Here is a 20,558-nt window from a genome sequence, read left to right on the forward strand (position 1 = left end):
TTCAGTACTTAACCCTAAATACAAAAAGGGCTGGAATATGGCAATTAACCTCATCAAAAAATGCACTTAGAACATGTGAGGCTTCTTAGTTGGTTGTTTTTCTTTCTTAAAATACCTTTAATATCGAGCACCAGTTGTTCGCTGAGGTATGAACTGATGGTTCCATCCTCATTGAGTCTCCACTTTTGCCTGTCCTTCCCATGTTCTGCCCAGAGCGCGACTTTGGCCCCAGGCACATCTCTGCCACCAATGACATCCAGACAAGCGTTGTTAGCCTAAGGAACAGGAGAGGAAGTGAGATCCAGGTCACACAGCCTCAGTTTTGTGTCGGACGAGCTTGTCTCAGGCATCGAGCATACTGCAGTAACTGCGCTTAGAGCTGGTAACAAGCCTGGCAAGCAAGCTAGGAAGAGATTATTCACCAATTGACCAGCTGCTGGAACAAAGGGCTTTGTTACTTCCCATGTTTCTTACTATGATAAATCAACAGATTTTTTACATTAATAACAGACTACCAGGAGCAGCGTTAATAGAAAATAATTTGCTTTTTTCACGTACTACTTCTCAGAGAAATTCTTAACTCTTTGGAGGTAATACACTTAAACTCGCGACTTTAGACAAAACCAGGTTTCTACTGCCAGGAATGTCAGTCCCGTTAGACAGATGTGAAACGCAGTCCAGCTTGCCAAAGCAGACGGATCAAACCTGCCCGTGCACAGCGGGAGGACGCAGGTTGTAAGAGTTTTGGGTTAAGGTGCATGGGAGAGGCCAAGAGCTGTCCTGGGGCCCACGCTAGCCTACAGTAAAAGCAAGAAGCAAAGGTGCCAGGACAGCGGGTGATACAACCCCCCTGCTCCCAGTGTCCGGAAACGCACCTTGGATTTGAAGAGTCCACGACAGTAGTGCCAGATCTGGGTGTTCTTGCCGTTGTACGGGGATGCGCACACTGAGGTTGCTCTTATATCCGTGAGGCTTCCAGCAACCGTCAGGTATTTACCTTGGGCTCGGTTCCTCACTCGGAGGTACACTGCTGGCTGAAACAGCGTGAAGGGAGCCCGTTACAACACACGCACGGGGGAAGTCGATGTGAGGATGCCTCCCCTCCATCTTACAGCGGTTTTCTAAAGTTTACGTTCCATTTCCAGTTTCAGACAAGGATGTTCAATGATTTTTTTGTTGGGAACAAATGGGCATGTAAAGCAGCATAAGCGTTTTTCACATGCAGATAAGACAGCTGGAAGCAGCAATGGCAGTTTTGATTTTTTAAAAAAAAATGCATTTATGTCTATAGAACTAATTCCAGTGATATGCAAATCTCTCTAGTTCAGCACATTTCACTCATTCCAAGGCCAGTAACTGGGCTGTGCTCCACAAGCTTTTTATTCTCTGGACACAAAACTTACTGAGCCACATATCCAGCAGCTTCAAGCTCCATTAACTGGAATATACGGCAGAGAGTTACACCGTTGCTTTGGAAGGTACACAGAGAACAGGGTACTGATGTGGCATCCCTGTTTAGTCAGTTTACTCAAAAAATAAGGAGATTTTGTAGGGCTACTACAGGGTTTGAGCATTTGCTCTGTTACTCACTGATTTTGGCACAAATAAAGAGCCGTGAGTCAAAAAGGGCAGCTCTACTGGAACCCCAGCTCGGGCATGGGTTTTCTTCTGGGAGCTTTCAATCTCCTTTTTTTGGTATTAAAACAAACCCGAAGGTACTAGCAGTTAAGCCTCCCACCAGGCATCCCACCAGGCAACGTGTATTAGTGTAGTGCACAGTTATTCCTCACAAGGAAGGGATTGTATTATGAAGTCACCGAGCAGAATTTTTGTTTCTCCTTTTGCTTGATTTTCCAACATTTCACTTGTTCTTGTGCTACCTTTTACACCAGCAGACTTGACTATTTTTGTAGTTCGTAACGGAGACAGAAGGAAGAAATACAAAGCAGTGTGGGTCTGTAGCATTACTCCCGTCTCAAAAAGAATTATGCCCACAGAAGTGCCGAGCACTGGTAGCTGACTGCACAAAGTCAAGGGAGCCCTCAGTCTGCGGGATTTAAACCAAAGCAAAACCCTCCAAATCACTGCACAACCCCCACATGCCAAAGTCCCAGCAAAGGACCTGAAGGAAGCCTTGTAACACCGCTAACGGTTGCGGTGTAAGGAAGGATGCTACCAAATACAAAAGCTCTTCCAGACAGAATTCTCTTTTTAAGATCAGCACCAATTATATTCATTATTATTTGCAAAAGCTGAGCCAAAATTGGATCCTTTGGCAGTTACCAATTCCAAAGAATTCCAGGGAGCTATTAACCTCTTAGACTAACAAATCATCGGTGGGGGAAAAAACCACAAAATTCCTTTACTTTTCCAGGGGTGTGGGGAAGCAGATAATGCATAACTAAGACTAAAGATTATTACTTTTGTTCACTGCTGGGTTTTCCCGATTGAATCTAGCGTTCAAAAACAAAACAGCACTTGCCACGATGTGGAAACAAGTTGGTCTGTGAGAAGCAGCTCTAACAAAACCTCTTTTCCAGTGGAGTTACTGCTCACATTCCCTGCCGCACTCCCTGTCCTCCTCCTGCCTGCCCAGACACTGCGCTCCCGCTGCGGTATGGCCGGGCACGCGGCAGCATGTGCTTTGACTGCTGTGGAGCTCACGTGTGCCGCTGATAACCTCACACACCTTGGAAAGGCAGAGAAGCAGCATTGGACCTGCTTTTCCCTGAATGACGGGCATTTCCCCCAGTCTTGCTTCTCTATCCATCTGCCTTTCACAAAGCTCCTAAGAACCATGTGGTCTGGAGACCCGAATCTTTGAATGAGATTGACATTGGCATTATTTGGGGTGAGGCAGGGAGGGAAAACCTGGTGGGGCTGCGTAAATTTGGCTTCTTTTGGAAATCCAGGCTACAGCACAATAAAATTTGCTCTCGCTTCCATTTATGTTAATTATGAAACAAGCCAATGTAGAATTGGGTTTCTTATTATTATTGTTGTATGGCAAAAAGGTAAAAATAGAGCATCTACAGAACACGCTAATGAGCCATTCAGAAAAACAAAACTCAGCTCCAAGAAACTAGGAATTATTTCCCTTTAGGAGCCTAATACAGATCTCAGGAACTGCCACTAGAGGACTTTTCTGCTTCAGTAATCTTCCAGTTGGCCCTTCTGCCCGTCATCATTTGGCCTGATGTAAGGAGCACAATGCACAACACCATTACACCTAGTGATAGAGCTGATACTTGTGCACTAAACCCTGTGCAAAAAAAAATTAAAAAAATCCTCATAGAGTCTCACAGTACCTGCTTAACAGGACGAAGGGAGCCAATTACTTTCCAGCCACTGTGTTCATTCCAGTTTGAAATCTCACTGGGCTCCAGCAGAATCTGCTTTCCTAAAAAATTACATCCCTCATATGCAATCCACCTGGATACAGAAAACAGAACATGAAAGGCTACACGTTACCCAAAGCAAAGCTAAATACAGGCCAGCGTTCAGCCTGGGCTCTTGAAGCCCCCAAACCTCCCCCGAGTAGTGCCAATACCAGACCTCTTACCACCACGCCACAAAACGCACCATCCGTTTCAGTGGTTTAACTTTTCTGTCTAAATGACGCCCTGTTTTCTGTTTGTCTGCCTGAAACTTGTGAACACCGCTCCGCACCCCCGTAATTTTCCCCACAAACACGAGTCTCTGCATGAGCCCCGATGGCAACAGTGCAGGTTTCAGTGCGTGCACTGGGAAACTAGGGAGCCACACACCAGACTGTGCTACTTGCAGCTTTGCCTGCTCGTACATATTAATTATGAGAGGATCTTGTCCAGTGTTTTCCTTTGTTCCAGTTAAAGCTTTTTATAGCTATTCCACGTGTCTGAAAACACATACAAAATTTTAACTCTGTAACCTATAGATTGCTGTTACAGCCTTTCCTGCAGTGAATATATCTGAGAATTTATGGAGAAGCCTGAACCCTTTCACCCAAGAGTTAAAGCACCCGCACGTACAGCTCCCTTGTCATCCAGGCATCTGTTCAGTAAATACCGCCGTGCTGCTTCCAAAGGCAGCCTCAGGATCACAGATCGGTTTTGTTTATATCAATAGGACATTGTTGTGCAGACAGTGAATCCTAAATGCTTGGCTCGCTAACTCATCTGAACACAAAGCAAACACTGTTCTCCCCAGGTTACCTGTTGTGCAGGCCAGCTGCTCGAGAACTGGAGGGATGGCTGCACGCTGGAGCCCGCTGCAGACACCCACAGCGCTCACAGCACCTCTCGTTTGCTTTCCCCCACCGCAAGTCATTTGGAGAAACCGACGGCCAGCCTTGTGCACGACTCCGTGGAGGCCGAAGTGTGCCACCGCGAGCTGGCTCCTGATGAGGCTGCATCACTGCTGTTTCTTCAAATTAAGTCCCAAACCTCCTGGCTAACAGGTATTCAGAGCAGCCTGACCACCACTGTGCGTTCCTTACCCTTCTAACACATTCCTGGCTTTTTTTTCTTGCGATAACTTTCTGTCAAGTCACCGAGAACCCGCTGTTAAAATTGTTCTCGGAGCATCAGTCTCATTTGAGATGCAGTTCAAAGCAGACATTTATAGGGAACAGAGATGGGAAAGACTGTTACAGCAATAACCACGTGAAGCCAGCTTGGGCTTCTGGCGTTCAGTGACAGAGACAAAACTCATGTCAGCTCTCCCACGGAGCAGCACCCTCCGCTATGCCATCCCTCCCACAGCTCGGAGCGCCTCAGCCCCCAGCCCCCTTCGCCAAGCCACGGTCTAGGCTCCTGCCATTTCTCCCCGTCAGCCGGCTCAGGAAGGATCCTTGTACCTAAGCCTGGCAGCCAGATGCCATCGGTGTATTTACATAAATCTTTGTCGTCTACCTAAAGCCAACAGTAGCCTTTGGGGCAAGGAGCCAAAACAACCTCGAAATCCGCCTTCCTGAACCCTTGATGACAGCTAAGGCATACAAACCCGCCAGACATCCCACTGACTTCCTACCATCACCTGCCACCCTCAGCCTGGAGGCCATCTATCTGCAGCGGGCTGGGGATGGGCTGGGGACGTCTGTTCCCTAGGGAGCGTCACGGGGATCAGAGCAAGCCCAGCCGTTCTGCCCTGACCCCTCCCGGAGACAGGGAAGCGGAGGGAAGCAGCTAACCTGGCTCGGATACTCAGAAAGGAACAGGAAGGCGAGAAGGGGCCGGGCTGCCGCGCTCACCCTCCCGTGCCTTCCCACCCTGTGGTCCCAAAGCCATCACCCTGCCTTTGCGGTCAGCACTGTGATTTAATTCCCAGTTCCACACCCCTGACGAAAGGCAGAGAAAGCTCATGAGGAGATGTCCCTCCAACACGACACGTTTTGGACCGTAACAGCTCCACAGAGGCATGAAGATTGACATGCTCCCACCAGAAATAAGTCAGCTCTTCCTCCAAAGGCCTTTCCTCCCCCAGACTAGCACAGATCACGGGGAACGTACGCACGCTGTTCCCGGCCTCAAGCAGCGGCTGCTTGCCACTCTCACCTGGGGAGCCTCAAGACCTCAGCAGCAGATGAACACGCTCTGTATTTTCAGCAAGGGCTCAGGATGGAAGTGACCCAGATTTTAGGGACTACAATTTGTAGTGAACTGGCAAAGCCCTGGGGGGAACCTTATATTCACTGTGGGCCCACAGCTAAAGTCAGCTCCCACTGACTGCTCTTAAAGAAAGGGAGGTTCAATCCTCAACCAGTCATTCCAGAAAATGCTGTGTGTGACACTCCTGAAGGACAACAGTCCCCGGTGGGTGCTCTGGAGCATTAGCTAGGCTAGGCTTAGCCTTTGTACCAACCCCAGAGAACCAGAGGAGCGCTCAGCAGTGTTATCACAGGTATCCACAGAAGCATTTTGACTTCTAGGTGGCAACAGACTAGATGCGTTTGAAAAACTCATCGTAAGAATCACAGCATAGATCTATACCTAAGCCTTGAACAGTCCACACTAATTCCCTGCCCAATTACTTCAGATTTTGTGTGGTTTTGTGTCATCCCGTAAGATCTCTCAAGAAAACTGCAGCCTTGTCTATTTGAAAAAGGTGGGGAAAAGGAAGGTTAAAAATAAACACTGGAGATGTGTGTCACATCACAACAGCAGTTTCCGGGCAGTCTCAGTTGCAGGATGAGACTCCACAAGTTATTTGTCGCTGCTGGGGATGTGGATGCTGAAAACCTGGCCGAGACAGAATACCTGGGGGTTGCTTCAAAAGGTGCAAGGGGCAGATGCAGAAGAGGTTAGAAGGTCACTTCTGCAGAGGTAGAATGGTTCTCTCAGCTGACCCTGGGTGTGTATTCTGACTCACAGAGGGGGGTTTCAACTAATAACAGGAGCAAACTACTGTTCCAGCTGTCAGATCCAGCCCAAGCTTCTCTCCTACGTTGCTGCCTCTTTGCAGCCAAGCTTCACTGAACCACGGCGGCGGCTGAAGTTAAATCACCGCGGTTTATAGCTGCTATTCCACAGCCGGCTAACAAAGGCAGAGTTTTACTCTGTTTTACACAGTTTACTCTGCCTGTCTTTTTAAGTCAGCAATCAAAACTTACCTACTTTTGGCTTCTGGCTTGAACAACAGGCTCTATTGTTTGTTACTGTATAGGGATAAAAGAATGATTCTTACAGGGGGAAATCCATGTTCTGCCCAGAGTTTTTGTTCATTTTGTGTCCTGATACAAGAAGCGGGTCTAGTGTTCAGTATTAGGATTTTGTATTGTCTCAAAATAGAATGTAAATCACATCCTATGGAGAAAGGCAATAACTGCGAGAAAAATGCATACTCAGTAGTAGCTCCTGTAACGCAAAACTGACAAGAATATTTTTTCCATACTTACAATCCACTTCTCACCCATACAGACTGAGTGTAAAAATGAAGGTCCTCATTCAAAACAGAATTGATGGGTTCGGTGAAGTGCAGCTCTCTGCCCTTGCAGCATTCCAGAGCGAACAGACTGATGGAGGGCTCAGCAAAAACCTGCGGGGTGTGGGGGGAGAAAATAAAGCAGTTTTACTCAGAATAGTCTAAGCTTCACTTGTTAGGATTATGCACACATTTGCCCACTTTGGTTTAATTTCCACATGCTTTTGGGTTAAATCATGCTCCCTCAGCAAACATAACAGCAAGGAAAAAGAAAAATACATCCACAGTAGAGCACACAGAGCTGCAACATACTGGACTTATCAGTGGGTTTGTCATTAGAGCGTAGTGTCCCACTAACACAGGCCACAGTGAGTTGCTCTGAGATGCAGAGGCACCTGTGTTAGCATCTGAAAAATCTTTTTGATCCAATTTGTATCATCAGGGCCTTGATTCTTTTTCATAAATCCAGTGTATTTGTTGATGGAACAGGTTACAGCAGTAGTTTTCATGGTGATCTGCAGACTGCATCTGAAGTAGTGAGGCAAATCACAAGTCTATTGTCCACAGACTTCAGTTAGCAGTGGCTCACTGGAAAAACCTTAGGGATCTAACGAATTGGAAAAGGTTAAATACGTCAGACTAAAAAGTTCCCAATGTTTTTAAGAGACACTCCTAGGTTTCTACTGACAATCTTGAGAAAATAGCATAATTAGTAACCCCTTCAACGTCATGCAGAATTGAAACGTTTTTCACTTAATGCGTTCCTTTCTACAGTTGAGAGATTGCCTATGAAAGAAAACAAAAAGATCAGTTTGCAGGAAGATGTGGTACAGCTCTAAGATCAGCAGAAAAACAGAGGGAACAGATTTAAATATACAAAGCCTGTGCTTTGGAACAAGGAACACCGGTACAAATTTTCTACTATTTCTAACCTAAAACCGTAAGGGAAGTATCATAACCAGACTCATAAGCACTTGTAATATATATCTTGATGCAGCTGGTGAAGGAAGATGGAACAGGTCTGAATAACCGCTTCAATTAGCGGCCCCTCCAGGGAAGTCACCTTGTTCTTAGGAGACGGTACCATGAGATAGCCGGCCTGGGCAAAAGATAGGATTTCTTTTGCAGCGAAGATACGGCCTCAGGTGGAACAAATAAAACAAAATCTTGAATTAAAGTTGACACAGGCGCTGAGTAATTAAGAGAACTTAACTTTCACATTTGAAGAGACACATGCGTTGTGCGAAGTCTGTCTGAAGAGCTCAGTGGTGAATCAGGACTTAGGAATTTACTGGCACTGACTCGTGCCCTTGGTATGTAGCTTGTTCAAGTCCTGCCTCAGAGACATCGCTTGCCTCTGCTAACCTGTGCACGGACAATGGAAGTCATGCAACACTGCATGGACAGGGAGTTTGCAGAGACATTTTAAAGAAGAGCCTGCAGTGGTCTGCCCAGAGATATTTTTTTTAAGCCCATCAGGCTCCCAAAAAATTGATGTTATGAAACAGAGAGAGATTAAAACCCATAACGTTTTCATTTTGGAATGTCTGCACTTCCCACCTGCCTTCAGCTGGATGACGTGGGTCAAATTTAGTGTGTGTCCAAAGGGTTACTTTGATATCTAGAGCAGCAGACCTAGTGCAGGCAGCTGCTTCTCAGATCGCCTGGCTCAGCGAGGCAGTATCATCACACACTGGTTTGCAAGAGCCTGCTCCGTGGGCACTGGGAGTGCAGACCAGGAGCCATGCCCAGAACAGGTCCAACAGGGGCAATTTTCACCAGTGCATCAGTAACCACAGGAAACACCGTTTGGCATCCTCGTTGCTAGACACTGTTACCAAAGCCTAACATTTGTCCTGCTGTTGCAATATTCAATACGTTAAGAGGCAGGGATGCTGTCCTAGGTCCAGCATATCCACTTATACACCAAGAATAAGGGCAGCAAATTGGTGGAGTCAATTAAAATGACCATAGCTCTCATGTGGTGGAGACTGTTTGAACTTAATGGGCCTGAGAAAGCCCTGTCCGGTTGCTCAGAGCCCCCGCACACAGCAGACGTTCCAGCTCTGACACACACACACCCATCACAAGGACTGATACCATCTTTCCAGGGAGACCTCAGAAGGACCCCACTGCACAGACGTGAAGCACAAAGAAAACACGCTGCTGTCTCAAGCACTGAAGCTCTCATAGTTCCATAACCATATATAGTGCAAGGAGCCGATTGCTCACTTTATATATACCGCCTTACACCAACAGCTGGCAGCAGTGACTTGGCCTGGCTTTTTTCTCTGATTTTGTTTTCAGAGCTCCATGGAAACTACCAACAGCAGAAAACAAGGTTTTGAGGCCATGCTGTTACACTTAGTACAGAGGGAACTTGCTCCCCCCCCTTCCTTGCAGAACGCCGAGGCGCACGCTCACCTATTCAAGAGTCGGCACTGATACGTAAGTGTGAGATCAGCGATACACAAGACAGGATCAGCTTTCTTCACCGAAGCCCGATCCTGACAGGCCAGGGAGGAATGGGGCTCTCCAAGAACCAGAGGAAGGACAACTGGGCAACAGTACAAGAGGGGACAACCTCACATCATGGCATTGCTTTAGGTCCCCAATTTCTAAAGGCGAGCTGAAGCCATCCACATCTACCCACGACTGGCAAGTCACTCCTGGAATGCCAGCCTTTGAGGAAAGCTTGCCAGCTGCACGAATGACATTGCACTAAAGCCCTACTTAACCTGACCTGTGTGTTAAGGAACTAATTGCCTTGCTTAAACCAGTGCCCATGAAGTTTCAAGAGGTTTTGCCTGTCCTCTTTTTTATTTTTTTTTTTAATGCCAGTGTCCAGGGAGAAACTTGAAGAGATCGAATATATTCAAGAGGCTGGTGATTAAGGAAGGCTCCGTTTATGTAGCATTTCAAGATACACGCAGCCTTGTGAGCTGTTAAATACAGTGATACTCTTTACTTAACAGGTGTGCCAGTCCAATGCCAATACAGCACGTGATGCAACGAAAATGACAGTTTTTTCCCCTCCTCACTGTGTGATTTCAGAGGCTGAAAGGTAAGCTGTGGAATTTAACACTAAAAATCTCTTGCACAGTTCAACTCAGCTCAGACTTACCCCTCAACAACTTCCACCTTTTTTTAACAGAGAGAAGCTGCACACCACAAATTTTTCACAATTCAGAGCAGAATTTTCTATTTTACCAGTTCAGGAAAAAAACAGGCAATGCAAGCCTTAAGTATTTGATATTAAACAAAGATCAGTGCAAGATCAGCTTCCTTCAAATGCCTTTTGTTTGCAGTGCAAGGCTTAGGTGACTTGACCAACTGTAAAGCAACAGTATACAGACAGAGAGAAGTTAACCAAAAGGCGGTAGAACTGAAAACGCAGTGCACAGGTGAATTTGCACACATGTTTATAATAAAAACAAGTATAGCTTTAGCTATGGATAACATACAGATGTTGTTTCATTATGAACTCTGCGAAAATTATTACTAATAAAACCCTTTTGAGAAGGGCGCATCCCCCAACATGTTTTTCCTTGCACCTTATTTTTGCAGACTTGGACTTTGCAGACTTTGATGGGAAAGCCCAATAAAGGCAAAGAAAGAAATCCACGGGGCTGGACTAGAGCACCACTGTAACCCAGTCACGGCAAGGGCTGGGATGTTTCCCCACTTCGCATTCCTGCTGACCGCTGCTATAAAACCAGCATTCACCAGAGCCATAACTGGAAGAGCCTCCACAGCCGTATTACATCATCCTTGGAAAAATCTTTACTCTTCAGTCTTGGCTAACTCATCATTTACAACTGTCTTTACTGAAGCTGCGCTCGCCTGGCTACTCCCTCGAGTGTGGGAAGGATGCCTGGCTGAGGGCGAGGAACGCTGTGCTGGATGAGAGGAACACCCATGGTCCAGTCCCAGCTACACAAAATGACTCATTCTCTGGCCGTGGGAAACGCCAATTACTTTTTGTATCTGATTTCATTATTTGCCTCATAGGAATGCTGGGGAGATTAGTTAACACCTGTATTTAACTTACAAAAGATAACCAACACAGAAATACAGGAACTATTATGATTGATCAGAGTGAGAGTAAGGAATGCCTCAAAAGAAAAAAAAAACAACCAAAACCCAAGCACATTGCACAACCTGTAACACAGATCTCATTTTTGTTTTGAGAAACCAAGAGACTGGTTTAACTTTTGGGCTGAAGTTAGCATTTTAGATGGAAAACTTACTGCTCGCTGCAACCATCCTGGATACTCTTGCCCATGTGAGTCACACCAGATATTACAGGGAGTTTGACAAAACATGCCTGAGAAAAGGCAGCACTAGAGCTGAAGAACATCGTAAGAACTTCTTGTAAGGGTCTCTATCCCAAAAGATTAACCTCTTCAAGCAACAAACACTGGACAAATGCTCTAAGAAGCAACCATGGCCCTATAAATGGCCCAGTCGACTTCAGTCGCTCTCTTCCTGCCAGGTGAGCTGCCCGTGCTTTCCTTTTCCTGAATTCATGGCAACGCAAAAGGCAGGTCCTGACTGATGCAGGCATGGAAACCTCTAACTCTGCAGCAAATGCAGCAACCCTTAGCCTGCACTATGCTTTCACCCACCTGCAGAATGGCTATTAACAATAATAACCAGCAAATTTCATCAATAATCTTTTCTAAAAGGGTGCTTTGGGATTTTTAGATGAAAGGAGATGATGAGAGGCAAGTTACATTAGTTCCAGTTTTCCTACCACTACTAAATACATGTGTACCCTTTCTAATGTTAAGTGGGCTTCCAAAGTGTATAACTGCCTGTTCACTTAAAGAATTCCTGTGAGATATCCTTTTTAGTGTTTAGTGTTACAAAATCCTACATGAAAAAGACTCATTCGTCTTTCAGAAGCATTCACTCCCCTTCTCGGAAGGGAAAGGCCACGTAACACAACGCTATTCAATATGCAATCTAGATTAATACATGGGTATTGCAACAATATTTTTCCTCCCAGAACACCGAAAACAAAAGACGTTATTTTCTCATTATCAAGGTACAGATATGCTTGTTCCTTCTCTGTATCCTTTAATTAACCTATAGCTTTTCCAAAGTGCTCCCCGAAGGACAAAACAGTCCAGTCTGAGTCTGAATGAACTGGAATAGCAAGGAAAAAATACAGGTGTAGAGCTTCCTAAAGATTTAGTTTGAGTATTATACGCCTCAGAGAATAAGCCAAGATGGGAAAGAGGCTCCTGGGAATAAGGGAACACCTTCTCCACTTTCCTTACGAACCTGCCTAACTTTTACTTTGCTGCTTCCTGAACAAACAGTAAGGGAAACCGGCTACAGAGATGTGCTTAATTCCTCTACGATACCAGTGCATCGCTAGCCTGAGCCTGTTTTCTTACCCAAATTCATTTTACACTGTTCTGAAAGTCTGGGTTTTTTTTTCCATTTTAACTGGGCCAACTCAGTGATGCAGAAAGGTATTTTTCATTTTGTAATGTAATTCAGCTCTTAAAAAAGCAAATTATATCTCTGGCAACTTTCAAACTAAAAATTCTGAAGTTTGCTTTCAAAACAAACACAACAACTCCTCATTTTTCTCATTTAGACTGCTTACTGTATTTGTTTGCATCAACGCTGTGTTTTCCAGAGAACTAACTGTTCCCTCAAATCCTTTCCTTATCTTCAATTGGTTGATCTATTTTCAAAAAAAATAAAAATAAAAAAATCAGTCAAAGCATTGCCAAAGTTCCTAGCTGTTTCACACAGATTAAGACATTACTGTTACCTCACTCACAAAAATTCCAAAAATCCCACCTTACAACACTTACAGTGTTGTTCCGTCAGGTCACAAACACACCCCCATGCCATGAAGGAGTACGACAGATATGTAACTTCAATCCTCAAATTCTCCTTCCAAAACAGAGAGCTCAGAAGTTTCGTAGCAACTGACAACATCCAAAGATCCCCTGAAAACCATTACAATTTTAAAATGAAAACTCAAACAGTTAACAGTGAAGGTACCAGTGCAATCAACAGCAAAAACGTTGCTAGATGTTCCTTTTAGTTGCTAGAACCGACAGGAACAGAAAGGGCATCGATGCGGGGTCAGATGCAGAAGCCGGTGTGGACGCCCCGCAGGTGTCAGCAGCCTGTGCTGACCGCGGTGTTTCACAGCTCCTTTGGCGTTAGCCCCACAGACAAGGATCTATATTCTTACATACATCCCGCATATAAAGGCCCAGAGATGGGACTTCACCCAGCTGTACAAAATCAAGGTAACAGAGTTAATTGCCATTACAATCTTCCGAATCAGAAAGGGAATACCCAGATCCTGTGTCCCCATCTCCTCCAGCAGATTTGTTCTCCTATGCCAAAGACCTGGCGGAAACCATCTACTTTTAAAATATACAGCTGGACCACAGCTACACCGGTCAACACACCTGGATTGTTTCCAAAGGCTGGCAATGAGCTAGCCTTAGGAGCCCTTTGTACTGCTAAACCCATATTTTTTCCCCCTCTGCCAGTGTCACACATGGGTCACTACTTCCAGTCAACATCTGGGATGCAGAATCCTCACGCAGTGAGGTCATACACGGTCCCCCCCAGCATGACAGTCCTTCCAACAGTTACACTTACGGCAAATACACCTCACTGAGCAGAGCAGGAGACAACACACATTCAGGGCTTGGTGTTGGGGTTAAACCTTCTCCCTCTTAGGTGTAAGCTATCGAGATCCACAGCTTAGGTCTGAAATTGGGCTGGTACGTAAAGCTGGATAACGGAGGGGGTTCCCAATGTCACAACTGAATTCAATAAAGCCATACAACAATTCCACTTGGGAATACGCTTGCTGCTTTCTTGAATGAGCTAACAGAAATATCTTGTAATAAAAAGGGCTCTGTTCCAAGAACAGCGCACGGCGGACAATGCACAGAGCTAACGAGGGCTGCTCCTGACCACTGACGAAAAGCACCGCTGCGTGCTTAACATCACGTCTGGGCCACACAATGCCTGCGAGCACCGTCCTGGGCGATTAGCACACACAATGTGTTAGGGGCCGATGAGGGCATTTCTATTTGTAAACCAGGTGTGGTTCAATAGCAATTTACACTGTTTAGCGCCTCGATTTTATGAAGCACAAGGGCTCCTATTTGCAAGAGAGGAACTGAACTAAGAGGTGCTTGCTTAATACAAATGTTATTTACAAAATACAGGAAGATGTGTGTAACCTTCCCACACACAGCCTGCCAAACACACATCTCCCAGGGCTTGGCCCTCGGTAATCAAGGGCTGCCAGTAGCTTCCTACTATGCCAAACTGTAGAGTTACTTCCCTGTGAGATTACAGGCTGGGGGATTCGGACGAGACCTACCATTTCATGTCAGAACTTCACTCTAGATTTAGCAGAGTCAAGTCCAAGAGCCTAACGTGAAAAGGAGATCTTTAATCTGCAAACCAGGCTCTCGGCAGGCGGGAAGCTACAGCTCCACAGAAGTCACCATATCTACATAACCCAGTAAAAAGACCAAGTTGTACATCCTTCCCACCATGCCCACGGCTTTTGGTGTTTGGAGCAGTTTGTTGTTGTTTGTTTCTTTTTTAAAAAAAATCTGTTCGCAAGATTTGAAGAACACTGAATTGAGTAATCTTTAAAGTCTAGTTTCGTAAGAGTTACACTGAAGGGCTACAAGTCACAGACCGAGTTTGTGCTCTGTGATGAGGGAAGCAGGAAGAGTTTTGGAGAAGTTGGTCAGTGCTAGAGAGGAGTATGCAGAGCAGCCACTTGATTCTCTTTTACCAGCAGTGTGATGGCCAGCTTATCTTCGATGCTTTTCCATAGAAGCATACCAAGATATGGGACAAAGGCACAGACACCACAGCAAGAATCCAGAGGCATAAGCCTTGGGTGCAGGATTACAACAGGATGCACAAAAGTCCGTATCTGTCTTGTACTGCATAGTACAAGGCATTCCTGCCCAACCTGCTGGCCACAGAGGACCTCATATCTCACCTTACTGCTACAACAGGTCACTTAACTGCAAGTTTTCTTGGGTAGTACAACCAATGTGACCTGAAAGTCACATGAGGACTATATGCATGTGTAGGAAGTACTTGTCCTGTATCTCAGAACTGTCACCAAGAGAGAGGACAGCCACATGAGCTTTGGACTGGACCATCTGATGCGTCACACATGGCTCATAGGCCGCATGCACGGTATATTATACCACTTTATTGACCCATGACTTGAGATGCCATTAGGAGGCCAAACCCATTTTTATATTTCTGTAAAATAGTACAGTACACAGCATTATGGCAAGTATATGCTACCTCGTAATTTCAATTTTCATGTCTTCCGTGTGTAGTTTGCTTTAAGATTGAACCTTGGCTGTAGGCCTTAGAAATGTAGCCCCTTAAGCTTAGATGGCGTGACAAAATGTCTCACTGAGTACTGAGCTCGCTGAGCTGTATCATAAAGACCTACACTGAGATTGTGGCAAGGTTTTGCCAGGAGCTACAGGGGTGACTTCTGTGAGAAGCTGCCAGGAGCTTCCCTGTGTGTGACGGAGCCAACGCCATCGGCTCCCAGACGGGCCCAACACTGGCCAAGGCCGAGCCCAGCAGCGACGGTGGCAGCACCTCGGGGACAGTGCATTTAAGAAGGGGAAAAACCAACAGCAACTGCAACCAGCTGGAGAGAGGAGGGAGAACACGTAAGAGAAACAGCCCTGCAGGCACCCGGGTTGGTGAAGAAGGGGAAGGAAGAGCTGCAGGTGCCAGAGCACAGACTCCCCAGCAGCCCATGGACTGCGCCCCCCAACCCCCCCCGGGGCAGGGGGTGCCCGCAGGGGGCTGTGACCCGCGGGCAGCGGCGCTGGGGCAGCTCCTGGCAGGGCCCGTGGCCCCGTGGGGAGAGGAGCCCGGGCTGGGGACCCCGCGGGGACCCCCCTGGGGCCGGCTGGGCCTGGGGGGCTGCGCCCTGGGAGGGCCCCGGGCTGGGGCAGGGGGCGAGGAGCCTCCCCGTGGGGGGCAGGGGCGGCAGGGACAGCTGTGAGGGACTGACCCCAGACCCGGCCCGGCCCGGCGCTGCTGGGGGGCAGGAGGGAGAGACACCGGGAGTGGAGCTGAGCCGGGGGGAAGGGAGGGGCGGGGGGAAGGGGGTTTAAGATGTAGGTTTTATTTCTCATTATCCTACTCTGATTTGATTGGTACTAAATTAAACTAATTTCCCCACGTTGAGTCTGTGCTGCCCATGCTGGGAACTGGTGACTGACCCCTACCCTGCCCTCACCCCGACCCAGGAGCCTGTCGCTGTATTTTCTCTCCCCTGCCCAGCTGAGGAGGGCAGTGACAGAGCAGCTCTGGTGGGCACCTCGTGTCCAGCCAGGGTCAGCCCACCACAAGACCAGTCAGAAAATTGCCAACCAACACAACCTGTATGAAAGAGAGCACCTTTGGGCCCAGAACACTCAAAAGCACGCGCCTACAACTGACCACATGCACGCAGCCTGGCTTGTTCCTAACCCAAAAAATTCCGTAAGCAGAGAAAACAAACTTCACTCTTTTCCCTGAGTGGGAGTTTGTTTAGTGCAAGCACTTGCGTCAGACATCTGACTAGAAAAAAAAAGAGTTCTGAAAGGTTTTTTTGTGGTGTTTTTTCCCCCCCCAATAAAATCCTTACGTATTGAATAGGCTTCAGGGATTTGATTGCAGCAGTCGGGCAGCCACAGGAACTGAGGTCAACGTAGAGGCCTTCTTCCAGCACACAGTGATTGTCAGTGATTTCCCCCTGGTAATACAGGAGCCAACTGCAAAAATAACGTGACAGAAAAGATCACCTGCTCTAGCTGCTTATTAAAGGTAAGGTTTTTTTCAAGATTTAGTATTTGCTAAGGAAACAAGGAGTAAAAAAATTTGTTTGTTCTTGTTAAGCTTAAAAGTAAGGTGACGTGAAAGGTTATGTGGCTAAGCAACCAAATCAGCAAAACCAAATCATGTGGCACAGAAATCTCAGTTCCAGAGTCAAACGACGCGAGTGGAATGCAGACACTTCTACTGTACCAAGTTCTCAGAATCTATAATACATTCTAACTGGAGTTGAAAAAATAAATAAATCACAGTAACTGCAAACTTCCCAGAGGGAAAGCAAAATGCATACTAACTGAAACCAATGACAGGACAACAGTTACTGGGATGCACTGCAAGACAAAGGGTCTAAAACATGATGGAATACAATGGGTATGTGTTATGTGCTTTCACCTGTCTGAAATTTAGTAGTGCTTAAAAAAAAATATTTCACATTACTTAAAATGGTGGCATGTAAAAACAGACTTACCATCCCCGCAGAACCTTAAAAGAACATGGTATGAATGATGTAAAATCAGAAACTTCTGCTGTGAAATCTATACATGCTCCTTGGAAATGTGTATTACTGAAAGCTTTGAGCTACAAGAACAAAACAAAACAAAACCAATGACTAGAAGGAAAATGAACGCATTATCATCAACGTAAACAGAGATAGCTGTGCTCTTAGAGAACTATCCATTCGATTCACAAAGGTACAATAAAAAGGATGAATTCTCATTTAAAGAAGCTTTTATGTTTCTACAACTGCTTTAGTTTTAGAAAGATCCAAGTGTTTTACCGTCTCTGGGCCCGGTACAGGATGCTCCCCAGTGATGCTAAGGCAGTGGTATCAAGCCTGAGTTCAACTGCAGCAGCAGAGGGCCCAGAGAAAAAGAGAAGGCGAGCACTGAGGGATGTTATCTTCCAGCCAAAGCGCCCCTGAACTGCGGCTAACTCTTGCTACAGCTCAGCAATCCGGTGTTCAAAACAGGACAGGGAAGTGTTGGCCCAAAGATACAGGGCTACTATTGATAAAGTGCCTTGAAATCTTCTGTTATCACAGTGATCGTAGGTAGTTTCTCATTTAAGAACATTTCGGGGGGAACCGGGTACAGGCAGGTAGATGCACCATGAACTTCTGAAGTTCAGCTAAGCTGGTTTTATATGTCATGATAAAGGAATTCAAGCCACATTGAACCATACCCCACCAGTAAGATGTGATCAATTCACCCTGAAAAAGCAGTAAGGTTGAAAGTGCTGCAGAAAAAGGAAAAAAAGCAGTATGCTATAGCCTATGACCTACAGCAAAGTCGCCTAGAATTCTGTACTGCCGCTGTGTAACTGAGGTGAATTTCACTTCAAAGCCTGAAAAAGAGGCTGGAAAAGAATGAAAAAAAATGTAATTGTGTCAAGAGAACAGCTCGTATTCTGTAATGGAGGAAAAACATGATGGCTGTTGCAAGAGCTACTTCCCCCTTCATGCCCCAAACTGGCCTAGCTTCCTGCCAAAGAAAAGAAATCAAATGCTTTTGCCAGTACAGAGCAAGGCGGCCAAACACAAGTATCAGCAAATGATTTTATGGAAAAGCTCTGTCTGTGTTTTTAAAATAAATGAGTATGTTTCCTGTTCGAGAGAACAAGGCTTAACCTGGCCTTACATGCTGGAACTGCAAATGGGAGAACACAAATCAGATACAATATCATGAATAAAGCGTAACTGATTTTTCTGTAAATATAATTGTACTGCTATGTCACAGAGCGTCTATTTAAGCTGTAATTACATAGTATTTTCTACCCACTTATCTCAAAGCTCTTTATAAAAGAACATATACATATATATGTACACATACACGGTCTTTCATAAGCCAGATGCTATGCAAGGCTTTTAAAAAAGGTCTCTTAACTCATTTTTATACAGAATATATCTAATAATGAATGGTGGTCTTAATTTGACAAAAGCTTGGCTGAAGCTCTGATTTCACAGTGAAAGCACTGCATATCTGCAATTAATCTCAAACTGCAGCTTTATCTACTTTGTCAGTTTGACATTATTATACAAGGTTTCACTTCCTAAAAAGTCAACAGATAGCACGTTAAAATACAAATACAAGTTATCAAAGCAATTATCTCTGCTTCCTAAAACATCTGTACAAGTCAACTGCTACTGAAAGAGGCTTTGTTCTTGCTGGGCAAAACCAAATTGTATTTTTAATAAATAAAATTAATGGCTTCTTAGAGTTGGTGACTTCAGACATTCTTGTATTCTGTGTACTTCGTTTATTAGGGAGCCTGGCATGAGGAAAAGGTCAGGGGAATTACTGAGAGATTAAGAAAATTTACTTGCTTTTCAGTTTCTGACAAGCAACTAAAAACAGAAGTGAAAGGATACACTCTTGTAGACAGTGAAAACAGTCCCCTTAGCTCAGACATATGTTTATTAAAGGTGGGAGAATGTATAATCACTAAAAATAACTGGTATATAGCTTATACAAAGGTCAAACATTGGGATGCTTACGATGCTTAAGGATTTCCCAGCTCATACACACCCTGCTTTGAAGTTCCAAACTGAGAGACTGTTGCATACATGGAAACTTCTATTTTACTCTAAATGGGAAATTCTGTGTATTTATCCAAAAGACTGTCCTTTACTTACCCTAAGCGATTAATTTTTTTCTCATAAAAACTTACTCAAAATATTTCCCCTAAAAGAACTGTAGCAATATGAATTATGTTCTTCCTTCCCTAGGTTTGTGGCAGAATCTTATGAAAACCAGGACTGTGATAAACCAGGACAGTATTTTTTGTTTTACAAACAGAGTTAGGACTGCTATTAGAGAGCACAAAAGGCACAACAGTCTAGCACGTCAGTATTTACAAGTGACTGTGCATACCCACCCACAGAAGGTTTTTTTCCCACGTATTACTGGAAATAAAACAACTGTAAAGCACAATTTATTGAAACTTCAAAGGTTTTAATTGATACTCAAGGTGGAATAAAGCACTCAAAGAATAGTTTCTGGGTGATCCTGAAAAAATAGAAGAGTTGAAGATGGAGAGAAAATTATCTTCAACTGTTTGGACGTCACCATTTCGTCCGAGTCTGTTATTTTATCTGGTATCATTTGCCAAGGCATTACTGTGAACATACTTGCAAGTCTGTGGATTTGGCTGCAAACTGCCACATGAATAGGTCTGGCAGGAAAACAGTGTTTAAGACTAAAATAATACACCAATTATGTCTTCAGACAGGAAACATTTCCTGTAGTGCTGGGTTAACCATAAAATTGTAGAACTAGAATAAGTGGAGAAAAAGAAGGGTGTGGTCAACCTAAGGAACACAATGTATGGATTTCCCATGTGCTTCTGGCTGTTATACCCATCCAAGCAAGAAAGAGCATTCTGTCCAGATGACAAAATACTTCAGCTTTCTGAAGCAGAACCAATGAGCTCTGAAGTCTCTTTTGTCCAAAAAAATGGCACGTTTCTTGAAATAAAATTTTCCAAGTTTGCTTAATTAAAAGCATATCATAGAGAAAGCAATGTAACCACTCAGATCATCACCCATGCTAGTAGCATACTCCAGGACAGAAAAAAATAAATCAAACAACTAACATAGGAAGGGAGGAGAACCCTGTTGGGAAAGAATGTTGTGGGAGACATAGACCATGCTTGGCGATGAGCGCAAACACTTAGAGGAGGTTTTTGTTTTAGAAAGATATCACAAAGGTACATTAATGGAACGTAATTTTGTAAGATAAGGACCAAAAGTAAACCCCCAAACTAACTAGTTTTTGAGACTAGAAGTGAAT

At 45.0% G+C, this 20,558-nt stretch overlaps 1 protein-coding gene across 2 annotated transcripts in view; it reads right to left on the bottom strand.

The window, feature by feature from the left end:
- CRYBG3 (crystallin beta-gamma domain containing 3) overlaps positions 1 to 20,558 on the bottom strand; it is a 94,690-nt gene that overhangs the window by 2,945 nt on the left and 71,187 nt on the right. For both annotated transcript variants that reach the window (XM_040583011.1, XM_040583012.1), the window contains 6 exons: positions 17,240 to 17,349; positions 16,586 to 16,712; positions 6,875 to 7,014; positions 3,309 to 3,432; positions 876 to 1,034; positions 116 to 275 (listed from right to left, as the gene is read on the bottom strand). In XM_040583011.1, coding sequence (XP_040438945.1) covers positions 116 to 275; positions 876 to 1,034; positions 3,309 to 3,432; positions 6,875 to 7,014; positions 16,586 to 16,712; positions 17,240 to 17,349 — 820 coding nt within the window. The remainder of the gene's footprint in view (positions 1 to 115; positions 276 to 875; positions 1,035 to 3,308; positions 3,433 to 6,874; positions 7,015 to 16,585; positions 16,713 to 17,239; positions 17,350 to 20,558) is intronic.

This window comes from Falco naumanni, chromosome 2 (genome assembly GCF_017639655.2).
Source record: "Falco naumanni isolate bFalNau1 chromosome 2, bFalNau1.pat, whole genome shotgun sequence".
In the NCBI taxonomy this organism is placed as follows: Eukaryota; Metazoa; Chordata; class Aves; order Falconiformes; family Falconidae; genus Falco; species Falco naumanni.